The sequence below is a fragment of the Miscanthus floridulus genome, unplaced genomic scaffold (assembly GCF_019320115.1).
Source record: "Miscanthus floridulus cultivar M001 unplaced genomic scaffold, ASM1932011v1 fs_806_2_3, whole genome shotgun sequence".
NCBI lineage: Eukaryota > Viridiplantae > Streptophyta > Magnoliopsida > Poales > Poaceae > Miscanthus > Miscanthus floridulus.
In genome coordinates, this window is record NW_027097302.1 from 24,378 (window position 1) to 39,113 (window position 14,736).

General features: G+C 47.2%; 1 protein-coding gene across 1 annotated transcript; it reads right to left on the bottom strand.

The window, feature by feature from the left end:
- Positions 1-8,891: 8,891 nt before the first annotated feature.
- LOC136533197 (protein ASPARTIC PROTEASE IN GUARD CELL 1-like) lies at positions 8,892-11,062 on the bottom strand. The gene has a single exon (XM_066525768.1). The coding sequence runs from the start codon at positions 10,828-10,830 to the stop codon at positions 9,292-9,294; it is 1,539 nt and encodes a 512-aa protein (XP_066381865.1). The 5' UTR covers positions 10,831-11,062; the 3' UTR covers positions 8,892-9,291.
- Positions 11,063-14,736: the final 3,674 nt, after the last annotated feature.

Consider the following 14,736-nt stretch of genomic DNA (forward strand, 5'->3'; position numbering starts at 1 on the left):
AGCTTGAGTGATCCATCAAAGTACATCTTCCAATGATCAAGGATGGCGCTTGGCATGTGTTGTTGAATTTCTATCCATTCGGCAATAAAATCAGCAAGGGCTTGAGATTTAATTGCTTTCCGCGGGGTGAAATCGATGTTGAGAGCACCGAGTTTAACCGCCCACTTGGATATGCGTCCTGTTGCATCTTTGTTGTGTAAGATGTCTCCTATTAGGAAATCTATCACCACGGTAATCATTGTGGCTTTCAAAATAGTGACGAAGCTTGCATGAAGTGATCAGTAGGGCATAGAGTAGTTTTTGCACATGCGGGTACCAGATTTTTTATTCTGACAGTACTTCGCTGATGTAGTATACTGGGCGTTGTACTTTATACACGCGCCCTTCTTCTTCCCTTTCCACTACTATCACCGTGCTGACTACAGTAGAAGTTGCTGCAATGTATAGCATCATGTATTCATCTTTCTTTAGAGGTGTGAGGACTGGTGAGGAGGTGAGGTATGCCTTAAGTTTCTTGAAAGCTTCATTAGCTTCTTCCGTCCACTTGAACTTGTCCGTCTTCTTTAGTAGTTCAAAGAAAGGTAACCCTTTTTCGCCAAGTCTTAATATGAAACGGTTGAGTGCCGCCATGTAGCCTGTTAGTTTTTGTACATCTTTGACGTTTCAAGGAGGGCCTATCTCTGTTATGGCTCAAATTTGCTTGGCACTTGCTTCGATTCCGCGATGACTGACCAAGAATCCGAGTAGTTGTCCTGAAGGAACTCCGAATACACATTTGTTTAGGTTCAATTTCCACCTCCACCTTTTTAGATTCTCAAATGTTTGTTTTAAGTCTTCAATCAGTGTATCCAGGTTCTTTGTTTTTACAACCACGCCATCCATGTATGCTTCTATGTTTTCGCTGATCTGATCACCGAGGCATGTTTGGATGGCTCTTTGGTAAGTGGCTTCAGCATTCTTAAGTCCAAACGACATGGTCCTGTAGCAGTAGGCGCCGAACGGAGTGATGAAAGATGTCTTGCTTTGGTCCTATTCTTTTAATGCGATCTGGTGATATCCAGAATAGCAATCAAGAAAGGATAATAGGGTAGATCCTGCTATTGAATGAACTATCTGATCAATGCGTGGTAGCCCGAATGGATCCTTTGGGCAGTGTTTGTTGAGATCTGTGTAGTCAACACACATGTGCCACTCGTCCATGTTCTTTTTCTGTACCAGAACTGGATTTGCTAGCCAATCTGGATAAAGAATTTCCCTAATGAATCCAGCTGCCATTAGTTTTGTAATTTCCTTTTTAATTGATGCCTTCTTGTCAGGAGAGAATCGTCGTAGTCATTGCTTCACAGGCTTGGAGCCTTCATTGACATCAATTCCATGCTTAGCCAACTCTCTTGGGACCCCTAACATGTCGGTCGGCTTCCAAGCGAAGATATCCTTGTTGTCTCAAAGAAAGTTGGTGAGCGCGAGTTCCTATTTTACTGATAGGTGGGCACTAATGGTTGCTGTTTTTGAGGGATCACCAGTGCCTAGGTCGATTTGCTTGATGTCAGCTTCTTTTGGTGGTGCTAGGATGCTTGGTCTTTTAGCCAGTATCTCTAGTTCTTCTTGGCTTATTTCTACGGCGATAGTGGCTATTTTTTTCTTCCATCGTTTGCCTGCGCCTTTGCTGCAATTTGGATTGCCTATACGTCACAGTCAAATGCGCGCTTTAAATCACTCCGAAGAGAAATGACACCGTTAGGCCCTGACATCTTAAGCAATAGGTATGGATAATGTGGTATTGCCATGAATCTCGCTAGTGCTGGGCGCCCGAGGATTGCGTGATATGATGAATCGAAATCTGCGACTTCAAATTTGATGAACTCTGTGCAGTAGTTCGAGGGAGTCCCAAAAGTAACCGGTAGAGTGATTTGTCCAAGTGGCATTGCTGCCTTGCCGGGTACTATGCCATAAAAAGGTGTGCTTGTTGGTGTGATCATCTCGACGAGTTGTAGTCCCATCTTCCTTAGAGTTTCTGAAAAAAATGATGTTGAGTCCGGCTCCTTCATCGATTAGTACTTTATAATAGTCATACCGGCAATGGTTGGATCCAGAACCAATGGATAATGGCCTACGTTTCCTACGCTGGTCCATTGGTCTTCTCTTAAAAATTGGATTGGATACTCTGACCAGTTGAGATATCTTGGTGTAGCAGGTTCTGCTGCCATGATGGTTCGTAACGCTAGTTTTTCTTAATGTTTGCTTCTGGAGTCTGGAACCCCGGCAAAGATTACGGCCACTGTCCCTCTGGATTTTTGGAATCCCTTGTCTTCATGGTTGTCTCCTTCTTTTTCTGATTGTCTTCTTTATTGTTTCCCTTGCTATCTTTTCTAGTGTATCTTTCGTTGAAGGTGTAGCAATTTTCGATGGTGTGCTTTCCGTTGGGGTGCAAGGGGCAACTGCATGTTCTCAATGTCATCATATCTTCTAGGCTTGGTAAATTTCTTTGATTTGTCAGCCATTGCTACTGTGTTGTCTGGACCTCGCTTTCTCTCCTAATGTCTGTTGTTTCGAGGATTTTGCCTGTCCGGGTTGTCTCTGTTGTTTCTATTCGAGAATCTTTCTCTTGTTTTTTCCTCTATAGTAATCATCTTTTCTACTATTCTTCTGAATTCTTCATTATTTCTTGGGTTTTCTTTGCAGAAGTCTTGAAATTACCACCTAGCTACGATTCCATGAGAGAAGGCTTCAATTACTTCTCGTTGTGTGATAGTCATGTACTTGAGCTCGTAGTTCGCCAAATCATCGATAGTAATTTCTGAGACTTTCACCTCCTTTCTGCTTGAGTCCTTTTAATTCTGCGTGGGTGATTGGATGTGTAATAATTCTCGCGAAATTTTCACAGAAAGCTCTTTGCAAGTCTTCCTAATTTCTGATTGATCCTAGATTCAATTTGTCAAACCATTGAAGCGGCATGGTTTCTAGGGCCATGGGAAAGAACAAGGTTTTGATGTCATCGTCTCCCCCGGCTAATTCAATCGATTGTGAGTAAATCCTGAGCCATTGCTTTGGTTCGGTCTTGCCATCGTACTTGGAGTGGTTGGACGGTTTAAACTTGTGAGGTAGTCGTATTGAAGCAAGTCTATTTACAAAACAAGGGAATCTATCGTGCGTTCTGGCTTCTGTATATTCTGATTCTACGTCCCCTTCTTGCCAACTATCGTCTTGGTGAGAGTAGTTCTGTGTGGCTGTCCGAGTAGGTGCTCTGCTTCTGGCCTTTCTTGGTTGCTCGACTCGGTTGTTTTGACTGTGATTTCTTCGGCTCTCTCCGTCATGACTTCCACTTGATCCAAGTCTTTCGAAAGCGGACTTCCTTTGATTTTGATCTTCCTGTTCATGAGACATTGCCTTTCCGTCGTTTGTTCTAAAGACTGTTGATTGGAGAAAATCTCAGGAGCTGTTCTTGTTTCTCATTGGGATGTGAGGTCACCCTGAGTTCTTCTAGTGCTTCTCGGATCTTATCGTAGGGTGTATTCGCTGCTCGTCCTTCTTCGATCTCTCGTTCTGATTTTCTTCTATTGTACTCGGCTAGGTCTGATTTATATTTGATCCAAGTGTCTTTTCGCTGTTTCGCACGGCGTTGACGTCCTTGTTTCAATTTGTTCTTTCTTTCTCTCGCTTGCCTTTGATTCTCAGTCTCACCATCATGCCCCTGGATAAATGGTGATATGTTGGACTTAGATTCATCTAAAGATCTTACTGTCGGGTGCTTCTGGAGGGATCAATGGTGATCGAGGACGATGAATCATAAATACTTCTCTAGCGTGAGTTGTTCTATCATCAGTCGTTGATTTTCGTACTGCCAGAGCTGTTGATAACTTCAGTAGAGGTTTCAAAGTCATAGATGGAATCTCCTTCTTGGTAGGGTAGAATTGTTGTTGTCGTATCGTCGACTAGTTGGGTGCCATCATCCTCAGGAACGGTACCTGGCTAGTGAATGATGCAGTCTTGAGACGTTATGGTTAAAACGAGACCTTCCTGGGCTCCCTTCAGCGGCATTCTAAGCATGGGATAAGTGGATCCTTCGTGTCCATATCTGATAAGATGTTGCCATGTTGTGGAGTCCGAACGAAAAAGGACCTGACTTCTTTGAAGTACTCTGGGTGTACTCTGAGTAGTATTCTTGACAGGTTGATGTCATGTTCTGGAGCTTTGTTAGAAAAAAACTCGGTTTTCTGAAAGAACTCGGATAAGACTTTCGTTTCGGAAGCAGAACTTGAGTTTGAATCAGATGCTTGAATTTGTGAAAACTGAGTCGGATCGGACATTATGAGCTGTGTGAATCTTCTGGCAAGTTGATCTGTCGTTATCGTCGAAATAGGATAGTCTTGATGATGATCTGAATCTTCAAGGAGACGGCCTTGGAGCTTGCCATCGTCGCCTGCCTCGTAGATCCATGAAACCGAAGATGAAGGTCAATCCCTTCGAGAAGATCATGTTGTCGAGGTCCATCGAGCTCTCGGATGCAAAGTCACCGAAAGCCCCTACCTGGTGCGCCAGCTGTCGATGTTTGACCACTGATAGCCTACCATGGGGGTACCCGGGGTAGTTTGTTCGAGTTTCAGCGTTCGCAGAACTCGATGGTTAACGTAAGAGACAGTCGATTTATCCTGGTTCAGGCCCTCGATCGTGGATCGAGTAATAGCCCTATGTCCAGTCAGGTGTTAGTCTTTGCGTTGGATTGATTCTGAAGTGTTGTACTGTACAATTGTTGTCTTGAACTCCCGATCTAAGGAGCCATGCCCTCCTTTATATAGTCAGGAGGCCAGAGTCCTAGTCGGTTTACAATGAGAGTTTTTAGTAGAATTACAGAGTAATACTACTACTAAGTTTACAGGAGAAGAATCCTAATTAGACTAGGTCTTCTCCCTTCCTTGCTGGGGCATCCCGTGGGTCCTACATCGACAGGGTCTAAAACGTATTTTTGCCGACCGGACGCGTCCGGTCATGCTTGACCGGACCCTACCAGCGTCCAGTCAGACGACGTCTCCTCTGTGCGCCTCACGTCAGCACTGACCGGACGCACCCAGCCAGTGTCCAGTCGCAGAGCCACCCAGCGTCCGGTCGTTTGACCGACGCTAGCGTCTTCGCTGTTACACCTGACCGGATGCGCTGGTCCAATCGTGGCCAGTGTCCGGTCACTCCCAGTGACCTCCGTCTTTTCTGTCTAGGGCGCCGATGACACCGTCGAACTGTTCGCACTCTACGGGCGGACACTCCGCCGGTGGAGTTTCTTACCCTTGCTCCCAAACTTCACCACCCTTGATCAAATGTGTCAACCACTAAGTGTATCACCTTATGCACATGTGTTAGCATATTTTCACAAATATTTTCAAGGGTGTTAGCACTCCACTAGATCCTAAATGCATATGCAATGAGTTAGAGCATCTAGTGGCACTTTGATAACCGCATTTCGATATGAGTTTCACCCCTCTTAATAGTACAGGCTATCAATCCTAAATGTGATCACACTCTTTAAGTGTCTTGATCACCAAAACAAAATAGCTCCTGTGGTTTATACCTTTGCCTTGAGTTTTTTTTGTTTTTCTCTTTCTTCTTTCCAAGTCTAAGCACTTGATCATCACCATGGCGTCGCCATCTTTATGTCATGATCTTCATTTGCTTCACCACTTGGAATATGCTACCTATCTCATGATCACTTAATAAACTAGGTTAGCACTTAGGGTTTCATCAATTCACCAAAACCAAACTAGAGCTTTCACCACTGCAGCCGCCCGCACCTAGGAAACTCGCAACGGCGACGCCGCCATGGTACCCCTCGCCGGCGCATGCATGCGGCCGGAGCCACACGCGGCGCCGTCGAGCGGCTCCTTGATGGTGCCCTATGGCCCGAGGTGGAAAACGCGCCTGCAGCAAGACCACGCTCCCCCTTCCCGTGCGGCATCCAGACGACGGCCGACTGTGGCGACGGCTGGCAGATGACAGAGCCGCTGCGAGGCCTCTAGCTGGCGCGCGCGCTCCCTTGAGCGGCCGCGTGGCGGTGCCCTAAGCTCCGGCGCCATCAGGCGGTTGGCGGTGGTGGGACTTCTTCCCGCACGACGGCGGTGGTGACGGCGACGAGTGTACCTAGGTAGGATCATTTCCTTTCCGTCCTTTTCTATTCTTGTGATCTAGGGTTAGGGTTTGGGATAAACTTGGGAATCTCTCAGCTTCTTCTAATTTCTTCTCTTTTCTACCCGGATCTACACCCTAGAAAACCCGGCTCTGGTACCATTAATAGGATTTATAGGATCATCTAGGCGTAGATCAATAGTAAAACTTGACTTAGACAATACCTTGTTAAGGGCGTGTTTGGGACTGCTCCGCTCCACGTTTTTCAGCTCTGCTCCATGTTTTTTAGCCAAACGGTTTTAGCTCCACGCACTCTGCTCCAGGAAAAAGGGTGGAGTTGTGAGAGCACCTAAAGAGGTACTCCACAAACTCCAGTTTTTTGTGAAGCTGCTCCACGGTGGAGTTTGTGGAGCAGAGTTTGTGGAGCAGTCCCAAACACCCCCTAAGTACCTCATCGAGAGGCAGTTGCGGCCATGGCGCCGCCGACGAGGTAGCAATGACGTGGAGGCGCGGTCCAGCGGCGGCGGTGAAGGCGATGGCGCTTCTCGTCGCTTACAGCGCACCCTTCTAGATCGAACTAGGACTAGGAACCTCGGTGGGGCGCTGGCGGCTATGGTGAATCTTGTGTCTCGGGCCTCAGCCCCCACCTCCTATTTATTACACTGCGCGACGGGGACCATCAGCCAGGAAAACGGTTGTGCGTCTCCGATCAGAACACGGATCAATAGCCCAAGTAATCGTTGGGCCAAGTAGAGATCAATCAAACAAAACCAATTTATATCACCGTCAGAGAGTAACTGCACGCGTGTTCCACCTAGTGATCACAGCGAGGCAGCTGCAGGAATGCAGGAGCGTCACAACAAGAGCACGAGGGCCAGGGAGGGATAAAATAGGAAAAAAACTAACGTAATCTGTAACCAACCACCAGTTCACTCCCTCAATTGGGGCACTGTTTCTTGATAACACGGCACGTCCAGGTCCAGTCCAGATGCATCCACGCATGCATGGGCGTTTCATGATTTTGTTCGTTTTGAATTCTCGCGGACTGTCATTTTCTTTACATAGCAGGCGGTTGGGATGCGACATCGATCGCAAGCGTGAGTGCGTGAGCACTAATTATTGTGCTCAACAAGATTGTTAGCGACGTACCACCTACTCCTGAGTATGGAATGGACTGCTCCATCGGCAGTAATTTCCAAGATTATTTGAGTACAATTGTAATGCAAAACTACAGCGGTTGCGCCTTCTGTATCTAAGTAGGAATTGTGCAGAGCACACGATTAGCCTATTCGTGAATTAGTAGTAGGTTGACGATTATTACTCTCAAACGATCTATACGCACGGGACAAATGCTCACACATACATCATTCAAGGCCATAGAGAAATACGGGAAAAGGCAACACTAACACCGTAACAGCACTGTAGGTTGTACATGTATATCTATACTCTACCGTTTGATCTCTCGTGTATACAAATGTTTAATGTTGTTAATAAGGGGGTGGACGAATGGCGATTTGCTCGCATCAACGATCTGAAATCCGACGTTAGAGATCGTCACAATGACATGTGGCGGCCAGCCACGCCACCCTTGATCCTTCGAGTGGAAAAGCCCGGGTCCCATGGGATTGGGATGGAACGGTGGGGACAACCTCTTTCGGAGGCATCTGGGACTGGGACGTTGAGGGCTCACATGCAGCAGGTGCATTCAACACTGCTGCTCTGCTGCCCAACAGTAACGGCTGCCAACCACCATTAATTAGGCCCCGTTTAGATGCCAATTTTTTTTTGTTTTTGGCTACTATAGCACTTTTATTTGTATTTGGCAAAAATTATCTAATTATGGACTATTTAGGCTTAAAAGATTTGTCTCGTCAATTACGAGTAAATTGTGTAATTAATTATTCTTTTTACCTACATTTAATGCTCCATGCATGTGCCGTAAAATTTAATACGACGAGGAATTTTAAAATTTTTTAGATTTTAGATGAGATCTAAACAGAGCCTTAATCCAACTAAAGGAAACAGAGGGGGGACACCGGACGACGCAGCAGCGGCAGCGGGCATGCACGCTTTGCTCTACCAATTGCTGTCCTGTGCGGCTGTGCTCACAAAGTGGGTGTTTGGTCCACTCCTAAATTTTAGTCGTTGTCCACATCGGATGTTTGACACATGAACAGAGTATTAAATATAGACTAATTATGAAACTAATTGTATAGTTTGCGAGACGAATCTTTTAAGCCTAATTAGTCCATGATTTGACAATATTGTGCTACAGTAAATATGTGCTAATAATGGATTAATTAGACTTAAAAATTTTGACTCGTGGATTACTAACAGATTATGTAATTTGTTTTTTTTATTAATATCCGGACACCCCATACAACATCCTCTCAACACACTTTCTAAATTTTAGTCACTGAAACCAAACGCCACCTAAACTAAGGGCTTGGGCAGTGTTCGGCTGGCTGGCCAGCCACCTCACGAAATCACTGTTTACGTCCTGTCAAAACAGTATTTTCTCTCACAACAATCAGCCAAAACAGTATTTTTCAGCCAAACAGGCTCTTGTTTGGTTCGCCTAGTAGCTACTAAATTTAGTAGCTTTTAGTCACTTTAGTAACTTTTTAATCAAACGCTACGACTAAAAGCTACTAAAAGAGCTTTAGTCCTCTCTAATAACTCTGAAATTACTAAAAGTGACTAAACTGTTCCGTAGCTATTAAAGTTTAGTAGCTCGAACCCAACAACCCCTAAACCGGTGTACACTTGCACGACACAGATTACTGCTGTACCTTCAAATTAGTAGCATGCATATCTGATTGTTCCCGCTGGATGGAAACTTCCATTTTCTTGACATAATAAATAAAATAAAAATAAACTTGGAGCTCCATGATCTAATTTCGTCATGACAAGGCTCCAGGCACGCACATCCCATGCACACCCATCCATCCACCTCTCAAAGATCGAGACCCCACCCGCGCCGAACACGAACAGGCTGGCAGCCTGGCATGGCATCATCTGTCCTCGCCTTTGCCTTTCGCTCCTCCCCAGACCGGCAGGGCCCACCACCGCTTAATTACCCTCCTCTAATCACTCTCCCGCTAATTAAACACAGGCTAGTCATTACAGTACTACCGCCGTGGCTAACAAGGCGGTTAGCCAGCCAGAAGGGCAGGCCGGCTAGCACTTGTTGGGGGTGAAGCCAACGGCGCCCTTGGCGGTGTCGAAGCTGACGCGGATGCCCTGCTGCTGCACGTTCCCGATGATGGACACGGCCGCGTTCGTCGGCGCGAACGCCAGGCAGTAGGTCCCGGCCCCATCCACGGGGATGAGGTAGTTCTTCGCCGGCAGCCGCAGCGCGCCGCCGCCCTCGAACCGCAGCGACACCGCGGGCACCTCCACGCTGGTCCGGTCCGACAGGTCGTAGCACGTGTCGAACAGCGACACCCCGGAGGTCCGGGGCAGCGACTGCGTGCCCCGGACGAAGGCGTCGCGGAGCGCCGCGTAGGCGGATGCCTGGAGCCGCGTCACGGCGGTGCCGGAGTCCACGATGACGCCTCCGGACCCCGACGTGGCGTCCATGGCGAACGCGGACGCCGGGATGGACAGCGGCTGCCCGCCCACGGAGATCCCCGACAGCGCGACGTAGTAGAAGGTGCCCGTGCGCGGGCTTCGCAGGAGTGGCGCCGTCACGGTGTCGGCCGCCGCGGCCTCGGCGTCCGCACCGAACTGGAGCGTGGACGCGGCGGGGGAGTCGCGGTCGACGAGGCAGTAGGAGAAGGTGGACGCGGAGATCTGGGACGGGAACGAGAGCGGGCCACCGCCGAGCGCCAGTAGGCCCGCGGCGCCGACGAAGAGGCCCTCGTTGTCGTGGCCGCACCCGATGGCGACGTTGGTGACGGGCGTGGAGTCCCCCAGCGTGAGCGTCTCGGTGGCGAAGTCGCCCACGGTGTAGGAGCCGTCGCCGTAGGCCACCTCGTAGAGGCACGCGCCCGTGGCGTTGCGGCACGCCGCGGTGTCCAGGTCCCGGCACCGCGCGGAGTCGCAGGAGACGGCGGCGTAGGAGGCCGACAGCGACGGGTCGAACACCGGGTCCGACTGCTGGTAGCAGTCGGCGCAGGGCTGGCACTGCACCCAGGTGACGTCGCTCCCCGTGTCCAGCACCATGTACAGCTCCCGCGCGGGGCTGCCGATGCCCACGCGGGAGAAGTACTCGCCGCTGCCCTGCCCGACGCCCGACACCACGGGGCCCTGGATCGCCGCCGCCGCCGCCAAGGACGCCGCAAACACCGCCGACTCGTTCGCGGGCCGCAGGTCGTGCAGACGGGTCACCCCGTCCGCCGCCAGCGTCGCGCGGGCCGCCAGCGCCGCGGCGCGCGCCGAGTCCCGGCGGAGGCGGGACAGCACCAGGGAGCGGTACGTCTCGTGCCGCTGCCGCCCCCCCTGCTGCGCCTCGGGCAGGAAGTCCCGGGAGTGGAGCCGCAGCGTGAGGCCGCCGCCGCTAGGGCGACTGTCGCCCTTCGCCTCGGCGGCGGACTGGTGCAGCGAGACGGCTTCGGTGGAGAGCGCGGCGCGGGCTCGGGAGAGTGAGGCGGCTACATCGAGCGTCTCCGTGTCGGCGGACGAGTGGCGGTGGCGGGAGACGGCGGGTGTCGGGGCGACGGCGAGTAGGAGGACGGCGACGACGGCGGCGAGCGGGAGAAGGGTAGGCGGCTGCATTGTGCTGCCGCTGTGGCTAGCGGTGAGAGGACTGGGGGAGAGTGGAGTCCGGGAGGAGAGTAGAGTGTCGGGGGCAGAGGACGAGGAAGGTGGTGGTGGGATTTTTCAAGGGCGTCACGTGGCAGCGGCGGCAGGTGCAGTGACGACGGAGGGTGAATGGAATGGGGGTCACGTCATTTCGGTGCTGGAGGGAAATCCGCTTCGCCCTGCGGCGGCGAGCGGAGCGGAGCGGAGGAGCTTTTATGGAGCGCAAGATGGGGAGGTTTGGTGACGGTGGTGGTGGGGGGCACACCGGCAGAGGAGTAGATGGCGGGGTGGCGGTGAGTAATCATTTCGGCCGTAGGGTTAGGAGGACGGTACATAATCATTATTCAGAAATCTTCGTACAGGATTACTGTCGTCTGTTACGGCGTTGGTCGTAAATTACCCACAGCAGCGCACGTAGGAGTAAGTGTGAACATGTGAGGTGTCCTGTGATCCTGTGATACTATGCATGTTTAGCGTTGACACCGTAACGAGGTCGTAAATTCAGAGCGACGGAAACAACTAAAGATCACACTGTCACAGTTTTATGTTCACAGCAGGAATCCTAGAAAAGTTAAATTTTACTCACTGAGAAGAAAAAAAATCTCACGCTTCAAATGCGGGCCAGGCCATAGAGATTCTGCATTTGAAAATGCGTTGGCGCCATGTGAGCTCCCAAGCTAACGAACGCGATCGATCACTGGAGTGCATTTTTTAGGGCGCGTTTAGTTCCTAATTTTTTTTTTTGAGTTTGGCTACTGTTCGGCTACTGAAGCACTTTCGTTTGTATTTTGTAATTAGTATATAATTATGAACTAATTAGGTTCGAAAGTTTCGTCTCACGATTTCTCACCTAATTGTGCAATTAGTTTTTTTCGTCTATATTTAGTATTCCATGTATGTGCCGCAAGATCCGATGTGATATTTTAGGATAAAAATTTTTAGAAACTAAACAGCCCTGAGTTACTCGAAACAAACGCCACCTACTGTACATTTGTAGCAGTATTGATTAGAGTACAGCATTGCCTACAAAATTCAAGGATGGCGGTGTCGTCTTGCGCCCTACGCACGCCGGCCGTTTACCTACCTGTCTTGCGTTCCATCCCGCAGGAATTGCATATCAAGGTCCTGTTTAGATTGTATGTTTTTTCGTTCTCATCTTCGTCGTATTAAATCTTTAGATATATGCATGGAGTATTAAATATAGATAAAAAATAACTAATTATATAGTTTGATTATAAATTACGAGACGAATCTTTTGAGCCTAGTTAGATCATGATTGGATAATAATTATTAAATACAAACGAAAGTGCTACATGGCCTTATTTAGATTGATGTTAGGAATTAGTATTTGGCACTGTAGCACTTTCGTTTGTATTTGACAATTATTGCTCAATCATGGCCTAACTAGACTCAAAAGATTCGTCTCGTAATTTACAATCAAACTATGTAATTAGTTATTTTTTTATCTATATTTAATACTCCATACATATGTCTAAAAATTTGATGCGATGAAGAGAGAATGAAAAAACTTACAATCTAAACAGGCGGCCCAGGAAATGCATGCGTATCGCGTCGCGTAGCCCACACCATGCTTTCAGTAGAGTAGCTCGCTGCAGTCATGAACGGACAGGTTTTCTTAGAGATCCGTACCAGCGGTACGACTGTGGCCCTGTTTAGATCACATCCAAAATCTAAAATTTTTCAAGATTTTCTGTCACGTCAAATCTTATGACATATGCATAGAGTATTAAATGTAGATAAAAAAAACTAATTACATAGTTTGTTCGTAATTAACGAGACGAATCTTTTAAGCCTAAATAGTCTATAATTAGATAATTTTTGCCGAATATAAACGAAAGTGCTACAGTAGTGAAAACCAAAAAAAAAATCATCTAAACGGGCCTGTATGTATGTTTTCGTGACGGTCAACTACTCCCTCGCCACCAATTTTGCCTCGCACTAGGGCATATAGGCACCGGACTTTACTCTTCTTTCTGCACTCTGACCATATTTCATTTGAAGTCCACCGTTAGGTGCCTTTCCCCTTCCTTTCGTCGTTTCTTCATTTGTTCTTCTTCATTTCTGCAGGTGGATCCAAGAAGCATGCGCTCAAGGTCCTTTCTATTTTCTTCACATTTCGATTTATTCCTTTGTCTTCAACCTAATTTCCGCGCTCTAAGAAATACCTTGCCTGCTGGACTTTATCAGAAATCCCTTGCCTGCTTTTTTGTATTATGAAGTGATACATCTCGTCGTTTCTCCATTTGTTTTTTATTTTCTTTATCAGAAATCCCTTTCCTGATTTAACTTTGTTGTATGTCATTATTGTTTTTCTACGGTCTTGGCTTGGATTCATTAACCCATCAACCTTAAAGTGATAGTGTTCTTTTGTTGGATCTAGTACCTGTTGTTGAATGCCAAATTCAGATAATTTTCTTTCCTTAATCCATTAACAGTATTACTTTCATTTGTACGACCATACTGCATTTGAACGATCCATTGGCTGGTAAAGAAAATATTTAAACAATTGTTCTTTCAATAGAAAAGAGCACGGGAGTTAAATCAGTTTTATACGTGTTGTTTTTAAATGAATCATTGTTGGATTCCCACATGCACCCTTGCTGAGAAATAGTACCCCAGCTTGGTATACATTTTGTTACCTGCTATTTGCAACTTTGCTCCATGACACCAGACTATCTTTAACTTCTTATAATTCCACTAATGTTTATTTTATCTTTTTTTTGTTTTAGCCTATGCATTATTGATTTCATGAGTACTAGAAAGGTCGCGCGGTCCCGTGGGATGTTTGCATCATGGAGCTAGCTGTATAGATAAAAGTGGCAGTGAAAGAGTTATATTGCCATTAGTGTTACTTTAGCTTGTGTGGAGAACAAATAACAATATTACAAGATAATTAATATAGAAAAAGCAAATACGAACAGTGCTACTAATAATGTTTTCTTGTAGCTAAACTTCTCGATTTAGTCCTCTCTTTTCAGATCTTATTTACTTTGCATAAGTGCCTTGCCTAACGGTGGACTTCAAATGAAATAGAGTCAGAGAGCAGAAAGGAGAGTAAAGTCCGGGTGCCTATATACCCTGGCGCGAGGCAAAATTGGCAGGCACAGGCGCGAGGCAGCTTTGGGAAGTGCCAGGCAAAAACAGAGTTGATTGAGAGAGTCCCACACCTAAAAAAAAGACTGACAGAGACACAGACCAGGTAAAAAGGAACCAATAAAAAGCGCATGATAAGCTGAACGACCGAGGATGCCTGTGGCGTTGCATTTCAGGTTTGCGTGCCAACAAGAATACAGGATCGCTGGATGTGGATCGGTCCCCAATCCACAGAGTGTCCTACTAGTAGTATATCCATGCCTCTAGGTTTTTGCAGGGTTCACTGGTCGACGAGGAAAAGCCAACGACAAAAGAAAAGAAAAAAATGATATATAAAGAAAAAGGACGCGGCCATCAGTGCATGTGCCTGTATATATCTATATAGCGCTTTGTTTAGATGCCATCCAAATTTCAAGTTTTTTTCATTCTCTCTCTATTACATTAATTTTTAGCCGTTTGCATGGAGTATTAAATGTAGGTAAAAAAAATAACTAATTACACAGTTTAGTTGAAAATCACAAGATGAATCTTTTGAGCCTAGTTGGTCCACGATGGGACAATATTTGCCAAATAAGACGAAAGTGATACTATTCATTAAATTCAAAAAATTTACAAAGTGAACAACGCCTAGGACAAGAATATAGCGAGTCTTTGGTCAAAAGACTAGATCTAGATTTAGTTATAGTTAATTGTTCTAATTGAGGCAGACACCAGACAGCCAGGTAGTGCTTTGGTCAAGCTTAGCTCCACCTCGACCCTGGCATG

Bases quoted from the DNA above. Each gene is read 5' to 3' on its own strand.
- LOC136533197 (XM_066525768.1), bottom strand. From the start codon at position 10,830: ATGCAGCCGCCTACCCTTCTCCCGCTCGCCGCCGTCGTCGCCGTCCTC.